The sequence below is a fragment of the Mytilus trossulus genome, chromosome 8, assembly GCF_036588685.1.
Source record: "Mytilus trossulus isolate FHL-02 chromosome 8, PNRI_Mtr1.1.1.hap1, whole genome shotgun sequence".
In the NCBI taxonomy this organism is placed as follows: domain Eukaryota; kingdom Metazoa; phylum Mollusca; class Bivalvia; order Mytilida; family Mytilidae; genus Mytilus; species Mytilus trossulus.
This window is the reverse complement of record NC_086380.1, coordinates 13,254,770-13,270,920: the sequence shown is the minus strand read 5'-3', so window position 1 is coordinate 13,270,920 and position 16,151 is coordinate 13,254,770. Positions and strand designations below refer to the sequence as shown.

General features: G+C 30.0%; 1 protein-coding gene across 1 annotated transcript in view; it reads left to right on the top strand.

The window, feature by feature from the left end:
- LOC134728315 (ubiquitin-protein ligase E3B-like) overlaps positions 1–10,162 on the top strand; it is a 43,079-nt gene extending 32,917 nt beyond the window's left edge. The window contains exons 20-31 of the mRNA XM_063592888.1: positions 248–362; positions 1,614–1,713; positions 2,042–2,161; positions 2,704–2,781; positions 3,139–3,237; positions 3,789–3,896; positions 4,357–4,494; positions 4,920–5,044; positions 6,712–6,894; positions 7,418–7,529; positions 7,931–8,023; positions 8,659–10,162. Coding sequence (XP_063448958.1) covers positions 248–362; positions 1,614–1,713; positions 2,042–2,161; positions 2,704–2,781; positions 3,139–3,237; positions 3,789–3,896; positions 4,357–4,494; positions 4,920–5,044; positions 6,712–6,894; positions 7,418–7,529; positions 7,931–8,023; positions 8,659–8,850 — 1,463 coding nt within the window. The 3' untranslated portion in view covers positions 8,851–10,162. The remainder of the gene's footprint in view (positions 1–247; positions 363–1,613; positions 1,714–2,041; positions 2,162–2,703; positions 2,782–3,138; positions 3,238–3,788; positions 3,897–4,356; positions 4,495–4,919; positions 5,045–6,711; positions 6,895–7,417; positions 7,530–7,930; positions 8,024–8,658) is intronic.
- Positions 10,163–16,151: the final 5,989 nt, after the last annotated feature.

Here is a 16,151-nt window from a genome sequence, read left to right as displayed (position 1 = left end):
AGAATATACAATCTACTGTAAATTCAGAAATGATGGGAACATTTATTATTGGGATTTAAAGATATGCTCCATACAAATAATTTTAAGAAATAAAAATTGTTAGCTGTTTCTGAATTACAGTAATTATCAGGATATCTTGAAAGATGTCCTGCAATGTTTAACATTATGATATATCCTATTTGCCTGAAGCATTTTATGTTACCTCATGTATAACATCTTATAATTCAATATACTGTTTTATTGATAGACACCACAGCAGCATTAATGTCTGATGTGTTTGGATCAACTCGTGGACTTTTGAATATTCTCTATGAGAGAGATTGTAGACGGAGTTATACCCCTCCTAATCACTGGTTAATCAGGTATGTAAAATGAGCAATAAAGGCAACAGTAGTATACCGCTGTTCAAAACTAATAAATCCATTGACAAAAAACAAAATCGGGGTAACAAACTAAAACTGAGGGAAACGCATTAAATATTAGAGAAAAACAAAACAGAGACTGCATTAGCACATAGAAAAACTATAAACCCTCAGAAATGACAATTGTTTAAAAATTCTATCAAGTATGTAGGATAGTGGAAATCAGTGCACTTTTTGTAGAAAAAACTGTGATACTTAAGATATAACATGCTGTGATAAACAATTAAACCAGCTCTTCCACAGTTTTCATCATTATTTTTTGCCTTAGATTTTTTAGTAACTGCCTATAGCGCTCACAGTGCTTTGATTAATGTTATTTCTTCATAATAGAAAAATATTACAGTCATTCCTTAAATAAAGTTGTTAGATTGTCAATTTGCAAGAAAACAAACAAAAATTCAAATAAAATTTGAGTATTCAAGCAGTAATTACCATGCAAATATTCAAGGAACTCAAAGAAACTTACCAAAACCTTACCAAATCACTGGTTATATGACAACAAAGAGTTAATTTTCATTTAATTACATCATGAGAGACATGTCATGCCTTTTTGTTTAATATATCACAAAAAAATCAAAAAAATCAAAAAGAAAAGTCTTTAAGGTGGTACCCAACACTTTCACTAAATTAATATGGCTCTTTTAATTTTCATAAAATTTTGATAAAGTATTTTAATACTTTGACCCTTTGACAAAAATATAAAAATTTCTATCAATTTGAACCATCCACTTCATCAGAAAAATTACACTGGTTAAATAGCAGTTTGACAGACATTAATTTTGATCATTGAGAAGCTTAATATTTCCTTAAAAACACAATGTAATTAACTATAAAGAGTTATCTCCCTGTAGTGTTAGATACCAACCTAATTAGATAAAAAAATCAAATGCTCAAACACATCAAACTAATGGTTTAAAACTGTCATATTCCTGACTTGGTACAGACATTTTCTTATGTAGCAATTTGTGGATTTAACCTGGTTTTATAGCTAGCCAATCCTCTCACCTACATGAGAGTCTCATCAAATTCCAAATTATGTCATAAAGTTTCTTACAATTTACAGGTCCTCATACTATATGTCTAGTTCTAAAACACCCTGAGGCAAGGAAATATTTGAATAAAATTTAAAAAGATTATTTATGAAACGCCAATACCAAATTGTATTTTAAATATCCATTTGTTGAATTATAGGGATGTAAAGCCTTCAGTTTTCATGGCTGAGTTGGAGAAAGGGAAGAAACCAGCTGTCTTTCTGATGCAGAGATTACCACACATCATTCCATTCTCTGAGGTAGGCTTGGTTAAACCATCATGTCTGTCTGTCCACCCATTTCATTATGAACCTGTTACCTGCATGTTGATACATGGATATCTTATGTGATGAAACTAGAATACATTTTTTTGCAATCTAATTTTTTTTCAGATATACATTTACGTAACAAACTACTAACTATTGATACACAAATCGTCTAGAATTCAGAATCACTAAATAAAATTGAATGCATGCTTAAAAATGACTTTATTTTCAATATGTTTTAATAACAGACGTAAAATGAATAAGTTGCAAATAATGTACAATGTTGTTTTCTGAAGTTATTTATAAATTTTCAATTTTGTAGAGAGTAAAATTATTCAGAAGACATGTGAACAAAGAGAAAGAAGCCATGGGTTTTACAGAATCTGCCTGTACATCTCCACAGTCTACACTTATATCTGTACATAGGTCACGGATTGTGGAGGTAATATATATATATTGTGTTTTTTGCCAAAAAAAAGGTAAAATTGACCCCTCACTTCAGTTTTAATTTTTCATTAACTGTTGTCTTATAGATGTTAAATAAAAGACATGAACTATAGCACCACTGTTCAGAAACCTTTCCTATTAATCATCTCTGATTATAGGGATGAAAAATTAAGTTATTTTTCCGTCGAAAAATTCTGTGGTTCTCTCAGCTAATCTTGCTTCCTTCAACAATAAAAATCAGGTACTGTGAAATAGCAAGTGTGCCAAAAGGGGTGTTAAACAGCAACAATCAATCAATTAATCCTACCACAGATAAAAAGGAAATAAAGTTGTCCAAATTCACATATGTTGAAAGAACTGATACATTTACTAATGTCTAGATTTCATAAGCGATTAGTGAATTAGTCTTGACATGTTGTTGACACATAAGAAAATATACTTTTAGATATTCTTCAGTAGTAAAGTAGTTCAAATATTCTCTCATTAGATAACCAATTTAGCTACAAAACTTAAATTATGACAAAATTCTATTTATAGGATGGTTACAGACAACTGGCACAGCTTCCAACTAAATCAATGAAGGGGCTCATAAGGGTGAAATTTATAAATGAACAGGTAAGTTGCCATTATAAGATATACATTATATATGATCCAGCAAGAGTAACATACTTTATTTGTTCACAGACCTACTATAAATAGTTTTTATTCATGTAATACAAACTTTTAAAATATATCCTCTGTATAGGCCTAGTACCAAGACTTCCCCAATCCATGAAAATTGGTACACAGGAAAATAAATCGATCCACAGTTTATCATGACACTGATCTAAACTAAATACCTTTGATTGCAGAGAGGTATGTAGCAGGAATGTGTGATTTCTGGCAAAAATCTTCATATTGCCTGACATCTATACAAACATAATCATGTACATATGTTGGCAATAATTTTTACATTTTTCTGTACAATTGTAGGGTCTAGATGAAGCAGGTATAGATCAGGATGGAGTATTTAAGGAATTTCTGGAGGAAACTATCAGCCGAGTGTTTGATCCTTCCCTCAACTTATTCAAGGTAAGTTTTCTTGTTATAGAATGAATAGAAAAGAAAATGAAATGAAATGAAAAGAGTTGGAAAACACCAAAGTGACATCTAAAAAACTCATCAATCCAAGCTGTCTACACCCTGGAAAAAAGACACAAAAAAAAACCCAAACAACATTATACAAAGCACAACATAGAATACTAAAAAGTTAAGCAATAGGAACCCAACCAAAAAAAGTGCCTACACACTTGTTGAAATTTTGTTTTAATTAATGTTTGTCATGAATTCACCAATTATCATACTACAAATATACATATGTACAGTGTACCTAACTTAAATATATTGTTCCATGAGTACTGTAAATACAGAAATTATTGTGATGTTTTTATTAACGCCAAAAATGCAACTGGGTTACAATCTCATTAATTTAAACTCACATTTAAATTACATGATTTAAACAGGATTTTTCTTAATATCGTGATAATTAAAATCACATTCTAGTCTGAAATTTTAAAATAGCAATAATAAATGCACACCATCATTTCTGAATTTTACAGTATATAGATATTGAATAATTACAGGTGACATCAGAACAGAAACTGTATCCATCATCAACATCTTATATCCAAGAAAATCATCTGTCTTTGTTTGAATTTGTTGGTAAAATGCTGGGGAAAGCTGTTTATGAGGTGAGCTCACCATTGTGTATCCATGACAAATATTACATTTGTTCTTATGTGACCATTAATATTTTAAGGATTATGCAGAAAGAATTCCAGATTTGTTTAGCACAATATGTCTTGATTTGTAAATCTGATAATAGCCTTTGACTGCTAAAGTTTTCATGTTTATGAAGATTATGGTTTAGTAAAAATATTACATGATATCAGTTTCATTTTGTTGAACTGATAGTATATTGAAAATATTTTTAAAGGAATTCAGATTTGAAATTTTAAAAACTGTTAGAAATTGAGACACAAATTAAATGGAAATTAGAAAAAGTGCAACAATAAATAGACAATGAATTCCATTATTAAAACAAATTATCTTATTGCTGTGCTTCAACTTGATATGTTAAGATTCATCTAGAGAGAGATTTCTTACATTCAGAAAAAAATGTGAAGATTTAATTTCTTTTGATATTTTCAGGGAATAGTTGTAGAAGTTCCGTTTGCTCCATTTTTCCTGACACAGATGTTAGGCCACCAACAGAGTGCCACCTACAGTTCACTAGATGAACTTCCATCACTCGACCCAGAACTTGCTAAAAACTTGTCATATGTTAAGGTAAACAAACAAAAATAAGGCTTTGAAAGAAAGATAGGTATATGGCTTTTCCTTTAAACATGCAATTTTATATAAACTATAAAAAAACTGTTGTACCTTGACCTGACATATCAGAGATGTATTAACCACACATGTGTACAATATCTAGAATTAAGATATATATGAAAAATTAGTATGAAACAAAGACCTTTTTTTTATGCAAGAATAAAAAACAGGTAAAAATATAGAAAATCTTTGAAAAACAAGGAATTACAGCGTAAAATTATCTAAGACTGAAATTAAATTCAGGATGCTTATCACTATTGATCTGACCTTGATCTGACCCTGTTTTATATTATTACTGTGTTTTGGTATTTTGAACTAAATGGCTTAACTTTAGTTTGATTCCATTTAATAGTTAGCTTACTGTTTCTTTTGTGTTACAGCATTATGACGGTGATGTTGATGACCTTGGGTTAACCTTCTCATTAGATGAGGATATCATGGGAAGGGTAGAAACTCATGAACTGGTACCTGGTGGTAAAGCCATTCCAGTCACTAATAAAAACAAGTGAGTATACACGGTGAAATATGACCATTATTAACCTCTCTGATGTACTGTGTTAAGAGCCGTTGAATGTATATTTTTTTCAGATAAAATGAGACGTATAAGTCTGGGGACTTATTGAAATAAGTGATTTTCAAGTCACTTATTTGAGAAGCAAATTCGAAGTTTTGTCACAAATTGTGATTTTGTAATTTTACCAAGATTTTAAGGTTCAAATAATATCTTTTCATTAATAAAATTGAAAAAAATGAACTTTTTGCTTCTTTTATGTAGCAAGATGTATGCCTTGGATGCAATTATTGATCTGCAAATTCTATTTTAGTTGAAAAATGCTATAAAAATTGCTTTACATATTGAACTGATACTTTCTTTACAGATTTTTCCCAACATTGGGAGTATTTTTTTCCTGTAAAGTTCAAGGTTTCATCTTTCAGATTATGTAATAAAATTCTTCTGTTTGCGATAAAAATTTCGCTGTTCAGGGGTATTGAAATTAGTGGGGGTTATTAAAATAATGATATTGAAATAAGTGATTTTTGGGAAGGAAATTGAGGTATGATACTTAAACAAGTGATTTTTGTGTCATTATCCTAGATTCAGTACAAGGTCATTACCTGAAATGACCTGGTCATCATAGACAACACAGATGTTGGTTCTGATAAGTTTAGAAACATAATTAGTCCCTGGATCATTAGTATTCTATATTTAAAGCTACAATAAGATTAAATCACTTCTAGTAATTAATTTGTACTACTTAAATAGGTGATTATTAAAGAAAGTCCACTCTTACTTCCAACCTTTATGAAATAATGTTACATAAATCAGTTATTTAGAAAATTACTCATTTTTAAAGTAAGTTCCTCCTGACTGTGTATGAAAAACTGATTTTGAAAAATCAATCCAGCAACATACTAATGCCAATAAAATGATTGCACTCAAGGTTTAAAGTAAGACAAGTGTACTATGTAAATATTTGTCATTTGTTCTATTTAGCTTAAAATCTAGCTTAATATCTAGACATGCTGTGAATGAATCAAAAAGAGACTACCAACAATCTCCATCTTCCTACTTATTATGCTGCTTTCTTCAGAAACAATTGTAATTGTGTTTTTATACCCCCGCTTTAAAAAAGGGGGGGTATACTGTTTTACCTCTGTCTGTCCGTCAGTCCGTCAGTCAGTCCGTCCGTCAGTCCGTCCTTCAGTCTGTCCGTCAGTCCGTCTGTCAGTCAGTCCGTCCCATGAAACTTTCGTCACATTTTTCTCAGGAACTACAATACAAGGATTTCTGAAATTTGGTTTCAGGATTTATCTAAGTCAGCTATACCGTGTGATGCGTTTTCAGATTGATCACTTGACAACTTCCTGTTTACCGAATACTTGTATGATTTTACACATGATAGCCAAGTTGAAAATTTTCGTCACATTTTTCTCAGGAACTACAATACAAGGATTTCTGAAATTTGGTTTCAGGATTTATATAAGTCAGCTATACCGTGTGATGCGTTTTCAGATTCATCACTCGACAACTTCCTGTTTACCCAACACTTGCATATTTTTACACTATTAATATTATCCACTTGCGGCGGGGGTATCATCAGTGAGCAGTAGCTCGCAGTTTCACTTGTTATTTATGCAACTTACTTCACAATTATTCTATACACATTTTAGAATCCGATATGTGCACCTGATGGCCCACTTTAGAATGTATAAACAGATAAAGGACCAAACACAAGCATTCATCAGAGGATTTAAAGGGGTCATCAATTCTGATTGGTTGTTGATTCTCTCTGCTCCAGAATTACAGAAACTTATATCTGGTGACAATGCAGAATTAGATATACAAGATTTAAGGTAATAGTTCAAGGTTGAATAAGAATTTTCAAGATTTATTTATTTTAAATGCAAAAGTGTTTTTTTAAATACACTGATTTTGCATATGAGCCACTTCATTTGAAAAGGTACAAAAAGGGTTGTTGATTAACTGTTAAATTCTGTTAAAATAATTTTGAAAATAAAAAATTATCCGTAAAAATGGATAAATTTGTAAACATTAATAAAATGGTCAAATCTTTTTGGAATTTGTAAGTTGAAATGGAAAAAAATGTAGAATTATATGTTGTGCATAGGCAAGTGTTACATAATTTATTGCATAGAACACTATTGCTACACTTAGCCAAAATAAAACTGTTTAATACACTAGAGATAGGTCAACAACTTTCGCGACCTCTACCTATGTGTAAAGAAAGAAATACAACAGTTAATTTAAGGGTCCTGATGAAACAGTCATAGACATGACCTAAACTGAAATATATGAACAGTCATCTATTTATCTTTAAATTCGATAGTAATACATTTTTCATTTTATTGATTTTAGACGGAATACTCAATATTACGGTGGTTACCATAACAACCATAAAGTCATTAACTGGATGTGGGATATATTAGGAAAAGATTTTAACAGAGAAGAAAAAGGATTATTTCTAAAGGTACGAAAATTCATAATGTTATTGTTAGCACCATGACATTCAGTCAATCCTTAAGTGTGCATTATCAAATGTTCAAAATATATAAATGCAGTTTTAATTAATCATGAGAAAATCATTGTATGACAGCATTCCTAGGAGGTTTTCAAGTGTCATGAGGAGTAAAGAGAAAAATACACAGTATTAAAGGGAGAAGTGTTTATATTGTTTTTTATTCGATAGTTTGTATTCATGTGGCTGCCATTTTGATTTTACAAATACTTGTGGCTAACAATTGTATTTTTCATATTTTAGTACACGTTATTGGCACCAGTATGTTTATTCTTTGTTTGTTTATTTTAACTTTAACTAGTAGTTCCAAGCTGGGTTTCAGTATCCTTTAATACACTATTATTTATTTTTAGTTTGTAACCAGTTGTTCCAAGCCGCCACTTTTAGGATTCTCCAATCTTGAACCTCCCTTTTCTGTCAGATGTGTTGAAGTTAGCGATGATCAGGTAATTATATTGCTGCATTTGTTATGATATCTACCTTAAATTTCCTCCACTAGCCATGCTGTGTGCTACCAATTACAAAATAAATTTGAATGGATTCATTGCAATTTTCAAAAGTCAAATCAAATACACTGTTTTCTATTAATAAACCATTGTATACTGTAAAGATTTTCCAGTAAGCTGGTTCATTTGATATTATGTGAACAAAATAAAAATGTATGGGATCGAATATTTTACAAATCTTAATTGCATACATTTAATCATTTATTAGATTTGATCATATAAGTAGTATGTAATTCTTAATTCTGCAAACTAATTAATGTTGACAAAAATACAACATTTTTTTAACTAAATTGGTTGTCTTCAAGAACAATGATATATATTTCAGTCAATATATACAAAACATGCATAAAATGGTTTAATTTTTAAATTGTTATTTGGATGGAGAGTTGTCTCATTGGCACTCACACCACATCTTCCTATATCTATCTATAAAAATACCTATGATATTAATACTGGACAGTACAACAAACCAAACTAGTGGGCAACTCCTTTGACCTTTCAACATACAGGCAAACTGTTGTATCCATGATAAGAAAATGTTAGATAGTATTGTACACTTGTTATTTTTTTAACAGGACACAGGCGACACAGTTGGAAGTGTATTGAAAGGATTTTTTAACATTAGGAAAAGGGATCCTGTAGGAAGATTACCTACATCATCTACGTGTTTTAACTTACTGAAATTACCTAATTATCAAAAGAAAAGTACTTTGAGAGAGAAGTTACGATATGCAATATCATCTAATACAGGCTTTGAATTATCTTGATACAGGAATAACAAATGGAGAAGAATTTTCATTGTTAATTATCGTGATGTTGGAATAACAAATGGAGAAGATTTATCATTGTATTTATCATAAAAATCATCTGACATATGATTGTATTTGTTGTTTTATTTATTGTTAAGTTATTATTTTTTAAAGTCAAGGTACATAAAGTGAATGGTGTTTTTATATAAAAACAAATGATTAAATAAAGGGTAAATTTTGGAAGTACAGAATTTAGTATTTTCATCTTAAACAGATTTTTTTTCATGATGGATGACTAGAAATCAAAGTAATATTTTAGATTACTTATAATTGAATAAACAATGTTAATTTTCCTATACTTCTATTGGCAGTTTACCTCAGGGATCAATATCTGCTGAAATTAGATCTTCATGTAGGAAACTATCATTTAGGTGTATAATGTCGTTTTTAAGGGAGATTGATTATTTACCTGATTCAGTGATAGAGTTTGATTTATTGATTGTTTTCCTTTATGTCCAGTAGCAAATATTTCATGACTTTGATAGTATAAACAGTTTACCTGTACTCATTGAAAGATTGAAAGAAAGATTTAATGTAAAAGAAATTACATATTTATGTGTATAGAATAAATCAAATAAAGATGATATGTCACTTATTATAAATATTTTCAATCAAATCATGATTTTTTTTAGATTCCTGTTTTTGTTTTGTTTGTTCTATTGGGTGAAAGAAAGGGATGTAAGATGGTAATTAATTAGGAAAGAAAGGTTTAGGCAAAAACTCAATTATAAGGCATGATCAACTATGGTGAACTTTTGCATTTGGGTTTAGCTTTTAGCAGCTACACTGGACTGATATTTTGTCAGTGTACTTATTGTAGCTTGCAACAAAGAGCAGAGTCAAATTATGCTGCCTTACACTCAATGCATGAATAGTTTAGGGTTACGTTTCTGATCTTGAGAAATTGCATATCTTGTATTTAAAATCAATATCTATTTTTCTCTGAGTCATAAATGAAGAAAACTTTGTGATTGAATACATTTAGTTATAGTGGTCCAAATAAAAACTAAAAGGGCCATTCAATTAATATGTAATAGGATTTAGTTCCTAAATACTTTAACAATGTAATACCTGCAAGATTTTACTGAGAATGTGCCCTATTTTTCATTTTGAAGAAATACATATGTAAAGTAATAGTCTAGTTGTTCAAGATTAAAGTTTTAATTTGTTGCCATTTCATTTTCATATCTCATGATTGATTTTATGTGTTCTAATGAAATGAGGTCTTGTAATATTTTACATCAAAATGAACACTATATATATGAATATCTGTGATAATAATTGTAGTGGATTTTTATAATAAAAATATAAGAAATTAAATGACCAATTAGTTATTTTATTGACTGTATAAGCCATTATGGCACATTTTTTGAAGATTTTATAATGTGTTTTTTTTCTTTTTTCTGTTATGTTTTTTTCTTTTTATTTGGTGATATGTTGATGGGTAAATTATTTATTGTCTTTGAGAAACGAAACATGTTCTATCAATTAGTTTATTACTTATTCTTCAAATTAATTTATCCCCGCGATATAGCCTTTTTGTGCTATTGCGGCGTATAGCAACCAACATTCAATCAATTATATTTTCTTTCAATCAATTTACTACCATATACAATAATAATGACAATTCAAGTTAAGGTTACAATGATAAGATAACAACTTAGTTTATAGAAGGCAGACTTGGGGTCAATTACATTGGAATGTAATTAATTAAATTACACATTACATTGCAAAAATGATCAATTACATCAATTACACATTACACTGTTTTTGAAATGTAATTAATTAAATTACAATTACTTTACTAAAGTAATTAATTAAATTACACATTACATTTCATCATGGTATTTTTTAACAATATTATACATGTATAAATAATGCATGTTTAAAATATTTGTGTAAGCATAGCGTTGCATTTGATAATCATTAGCTATTTTAATGTTTTGTCATTTAGTGTGAATCTCTCTGGTCTGAACACTTTGACATCAATTCTAAATAGTTTTTCGACAGGAGCTAATGCGGCAGATATTGCTTGATTAGAACATGGAAGTTCTATGATCAGAAGATCATCATATTGAAAGAAGGGGGAATTGGTTCCTATAACTTGCCAATACATCAAGGGATATTTTGACATCTCAGAAATTAAGTCTTTTAAATTAAGCATAATATAAATAAAGATATTGTTCATAAATCATAAACAATTTTTTTTACATTAAAAATATCAAAAAGTGTGCTTGTCACAATATTTTGCTAATTAGATAAAAAATACATGTAACAGTGGCATTGCCCTTGGACATATTAATCTGATTAATTGCTGTTTGTTTTTACAGAGCTGTTAATTTTTATTTCTATAATCCTTTTGTGTATACTAATTTGACAAAATGATTGGTGCAGTGATTTTAAATTCTAAATGAACGATTTTTCACAGTGACACTTTTTTTTATGTTTAACAAGGTGTTTAATTACTTCTCAATCTATTTAGTTAAAAGATCTTTCTTAAAAACTGAACACTATTTTATGATTCTCACAAACAAGTATTATTTTACAATTTATATTATTAAACACAAATCCTTATCTTTAACACCATAAAAGTATATGTAATTGAAATGTAATTCAAAAGTAATTGAGCATTACATGCTTTTTTCAATGTAATTAATTAAATTGCCATTACATGTAATTAAAAAAAATGCTCAATTACACATTACATTTAATTACATGGAAAATTGTAATGCATTACACTTAATTACCATTACATTTTCAATTACCCCATCCCTGATATTAGAAGGTATATTTTTAGCTCACCTGGCCCGAAGGGCCAAGTGAGCTTATGCCATCACTTGGCGTCCGTCGTCGTCCGTCGTCTGTCGTTGTAAACTATTTCAAGAATCTTCTCATCTGAAACTACTGAGCCAAATACTTCCAAACTTTGACTGAATGTTCCTTAGGGTATCTAGTTTATAAATTGTATCCGAAGTTTTGATCTATCAACAAACATGGTCGCCATTGCTAAAAATAGAACATAGGGGTCAAATGCAGTTTTTGGCTTATAACTCAAAAACCAAAGCATTTAGAGCAAATCTGACATGGGATAATATTGTTTATCAGGTCAAGATCTATTTGCCCTGAAATTTTCAGATGAATCAGACAACCCGTTGTTGGGTTGCTGCCCCTGAATTGGTAATTTTAAGGAAATTTTGCTGTTTTTGGTTATTATCTTGAATATTATTATAGATAGAGATAAACTGTAAACAGCAATAATGTTCAGCAAAGTAAGATTTACAAATAAGTCAACATGACCGAAATGGTCAGTTGACCCCTTTAGGAGTAATTCTCCTTTTTAGTCAATTTTTAACCATTTTCGTAAATCTTAGTAATCTTTTACAAAAATCTTCTCCTCTGAAACTACTGGGCCAAATACTTCCAAACTTTAACTGAATGTTCCTAAGGGTATCTAGTTTATAAATTGTATCCGAAGTTTTGATCTATCAACAAACATGGTCGCCATTGCTAAAAATAGAACATAGGGGTCAAATGCAGTTTTTGGCTTATAACTCAAAACCAAAGCATTTAGAGTAATCTGACATGGGATAATATTGTTTATCAGGTCAAGATCTATCTGCCCTGAAATTTTCAGATGAATCAGACAACCTGTTGTTGGGTTGCTGCCCCTGAATTGATAATTTTAAGGAAATTTTGCTGTTTTTTGGTTATTATCTTGAATATTATTATAGATAGAGATAAACTGTAAAACAGCAATAATGTTGAGCAAAGTAAGATCTACAAATAAGTCTATTTGACCAAAATTGTCAATTGACCCCTTAAAGAGTTATTGCCCTTTAAAGACTTTTTTCACAATTTGTTCATCATGTTGACTTATTTTTAAAAATCTTCTCCTTTGAAACTGCTGTATCAATTTTAGCCAAACTTAGGCTAAATGAGTTTCAGAGTATCTAGTATAAATTTTGTATTTTATTTCCTTGTATGTCAAGAAACATAGCTCCTATGGCTAAAATAGAACATAGGAGAAAATGATTTTTTTTTGCTTTTGAAGAAAATAGGACGATCCAAAAAACATTTGAATAAATTGAAAAGCCAAAATAATCATTGATGAGAGATTTAACCAAAAGAATAAAGGTGAGCGATTCAGGCTCTTGAGAGCCTCTTGTTGTTTTTTTTAACTTAAAATGTGTATATGAATGAATTGTGATGAGTGATTTACCATGTTAACTTAAAAGCAAGTTATTTTTTTAGGGGAAAGATAGCTTTAGCCAGATTGACATCCCTCATGTTATTCATTTTGTTTTGATAATTTGGAAAACCCCCCAAATATCTTACTGGGATTGATGAGAAGGAGACACAAAAATGAACACATTGAATTCATACACTTTTTCACACATTTCCATTCTGTTTCTTTTGAAATTGTTGATTTTGAGCTCTCCCTTACACTATTTACGTTTCTTTTACAATACGGAAAAATCTATATTTCGAAATATTCTAAATATATCCAACCTTTATTGAAATGACGTCAGTGTTCGAATGCCACACTACTCAGAAGTAGGGATAACCTTTACTGATTATTAAAATCATTCTCAAAATATGGCATTAATTTAAAATCGGTATTTATTTACTATAAACATAATTATGTTTGCTGTAGATAATTCAAATAATAATATGATGCAATGATTAAAACTTCTAGGTCAAGTTGCAACTTAGGTAGCAGGTACCAGTTTTGGTGTACCAGAACATGTGTCCCACGCAGAAATTTTGTTATAGTAAAGCATTGAGGTATATAATTGCATCATGTGGACTAAAAAAATATTTGAATGTAAATTCTAGGCTAGTATACTACACAAGTAAGTAGTTGCATACACAGGTTTGGGATTTCCTTCACACATGGGTCCAATCAGATGTCAAAATTGGGGTCTCCTCACTTGACGGCATCCAATCAAAGTAGAGAAAATATTCATTTTTTTGTAAACAAAAATATCTTGAGATTTTGATGGTAAGGATAGGTTCGGACAAGGCTCTAATTCACTAAATATCCTTTATCTCTTGAATTTTGCCTAAAATTCTTGTCGGCTTTTAGCAGGATTCTGCAGGTGAGCAATAGATTGGTATCAGAGCATCACATTTTTTGCCTTATTTACAATGCATTTATAAATTTTTAAATCTCCATGCTGGACAGACACCCACATTTAAAGGTTTTCTATATATTTACATAAGCACGCACACATCTTGGTTCCTTGAAACCATACATTTTATTTGTATATAAGCTTGAATGAATTTTCAAGAAAATAAAATCATAAATCCATGAAATTCTAAAGATTTATTGTAAAATAACTGGTTTCTGCCACCTTAAGCCTTAACATGATTTTACAATATCACAAAATGTGCCTTTTTAAAAGTTCTACATGTGGGTGGTATTATATTTGTTTTATGCATAGTCAATGTATAGGTCTGTTTGCAAGCAAATAGTTTTTACATGGATTTTAAGAATTATCAAATATCAAGACAGATAACTCTGTATTCCAATACAAACAATGACATTTAATTGATTTGTTTTGAAATGATTATGTTCACCACACTATGGTTTTTTATCATAAATTATATAGAAATAGCAATTACAAAGAGAGAAAACAGTAAAACAAGCCTCAGCATAGTACTAGAAAAAGCTGATTCTACTGTAAATTGCCTGTTATAATGATTTATTTCATATGATATGTACATTTTCTTATTTATTGACTTTTTAACCATGAATATATGAATTCTTCTTTTTTTATAGCTCTACTACAAAGTTGATACAGTAGGACAGATAACAGAAATAAGAAAACTGGCTTTTCTCATCAGCAGTAGTGTGGCAATTCTAAAATTTCAACATGCAGCCTACACAGCTAGCTCATGTGGAGAAGAGATATGAGACTGGTTGCGAATAAATGTACACTTAGTTAAGTGCATCATGGATCTACAAAGTGAAATATATGTACCAAAAATATTAGTTTATTCATAACTAAGCCTTTTTCAGCACTGCAGTCAATAGAACAATGATAGTGACAAGAATTGAGACTATTTCATACCTCAAACTATGGGAAAATACTTCTTGAGATCAGTTGTAAGTGGTTTTATATCATGCATGAAACAATAAACTAAAGTAGTTTTAAACACTGTTGGATAATTTGTACACTGTACCAGAAAACTGACACAATAAAAGTTATTAAATATGAACACAATCATTTTTTTCTAATTTTTTGGCATTCAAAGCAGTATGACGGCAAAAGACACAAATATTGCTATAATAAATTTGGTCTTACAAAACCTATAAATGTTTTTTTTTGTGCTGTAACCATATGAAATGCATGTATTTTTAATGGTTAATAACTCAAGAACTCAATCAGACTAAAAAAATGTAAATAAATTGTTTTCAATGAGTGGTTAAAGGTAGCAGGTACCAGTTTTGGTGTACCAGAACATGTGTCCCACGCAGAAATTTTGTTATAGTAAAGCATTGAGGTATATAATTGCATCATGTGGACTAAAAAAATAATTGAATGTAAATTCTAGGCTAGTATACTACACAAGTAAGTAGTTGCATACACAGGTTTGGGATTTCCTTCACACATGGGTCCAATCAGATGTCAAAATAGTGGTCTCCTCACTTGACGGCATCCAATCAAAGTAGAGAAAATATTCATTTTTTTGTAAACAAAAATATCTTGAGATTTTGATGGTAAGGATAGGTTCGGACAAGGCTCTAATTCACTAAATATCCTTTATCTCTTGAATTTTGCCTAAAATTCTGGTCGGCTTTTAGCAGGATTCTGCAGGTGAGCAATAGATTGGTATCAGAGCATCACATTTTTTGCCTTATTTACAATGCATTTATAAATTTTTAAATCTCCATGCTGGACAGACACCCACATTTAAAGGTTTTCTATATATTTACATAAGCACGCACACATCTTGGTTCCTTGAAACCATACATTTTATTTGTATATAAGCTTGAATAAATTTTCAAGAAAATAAAATCATAAATCCATGAAATTCTAAAGATTTATTGTAAAATAACTGGTTTCTGCCACCTTATATAATGACTGGGGATACATGAGATTGAGGAGAGAAACGTCAGTTTTCATTATGTCTGTAAAAGTTTGTTTTGAGAATCTTCCTCCAATACAGGAGCACCACAATTGATGAGTTATTATCCACTTAAATAAAAGTTAATGTATCTGAACACTTAAAATGTGACATTTAGTATATTCTGC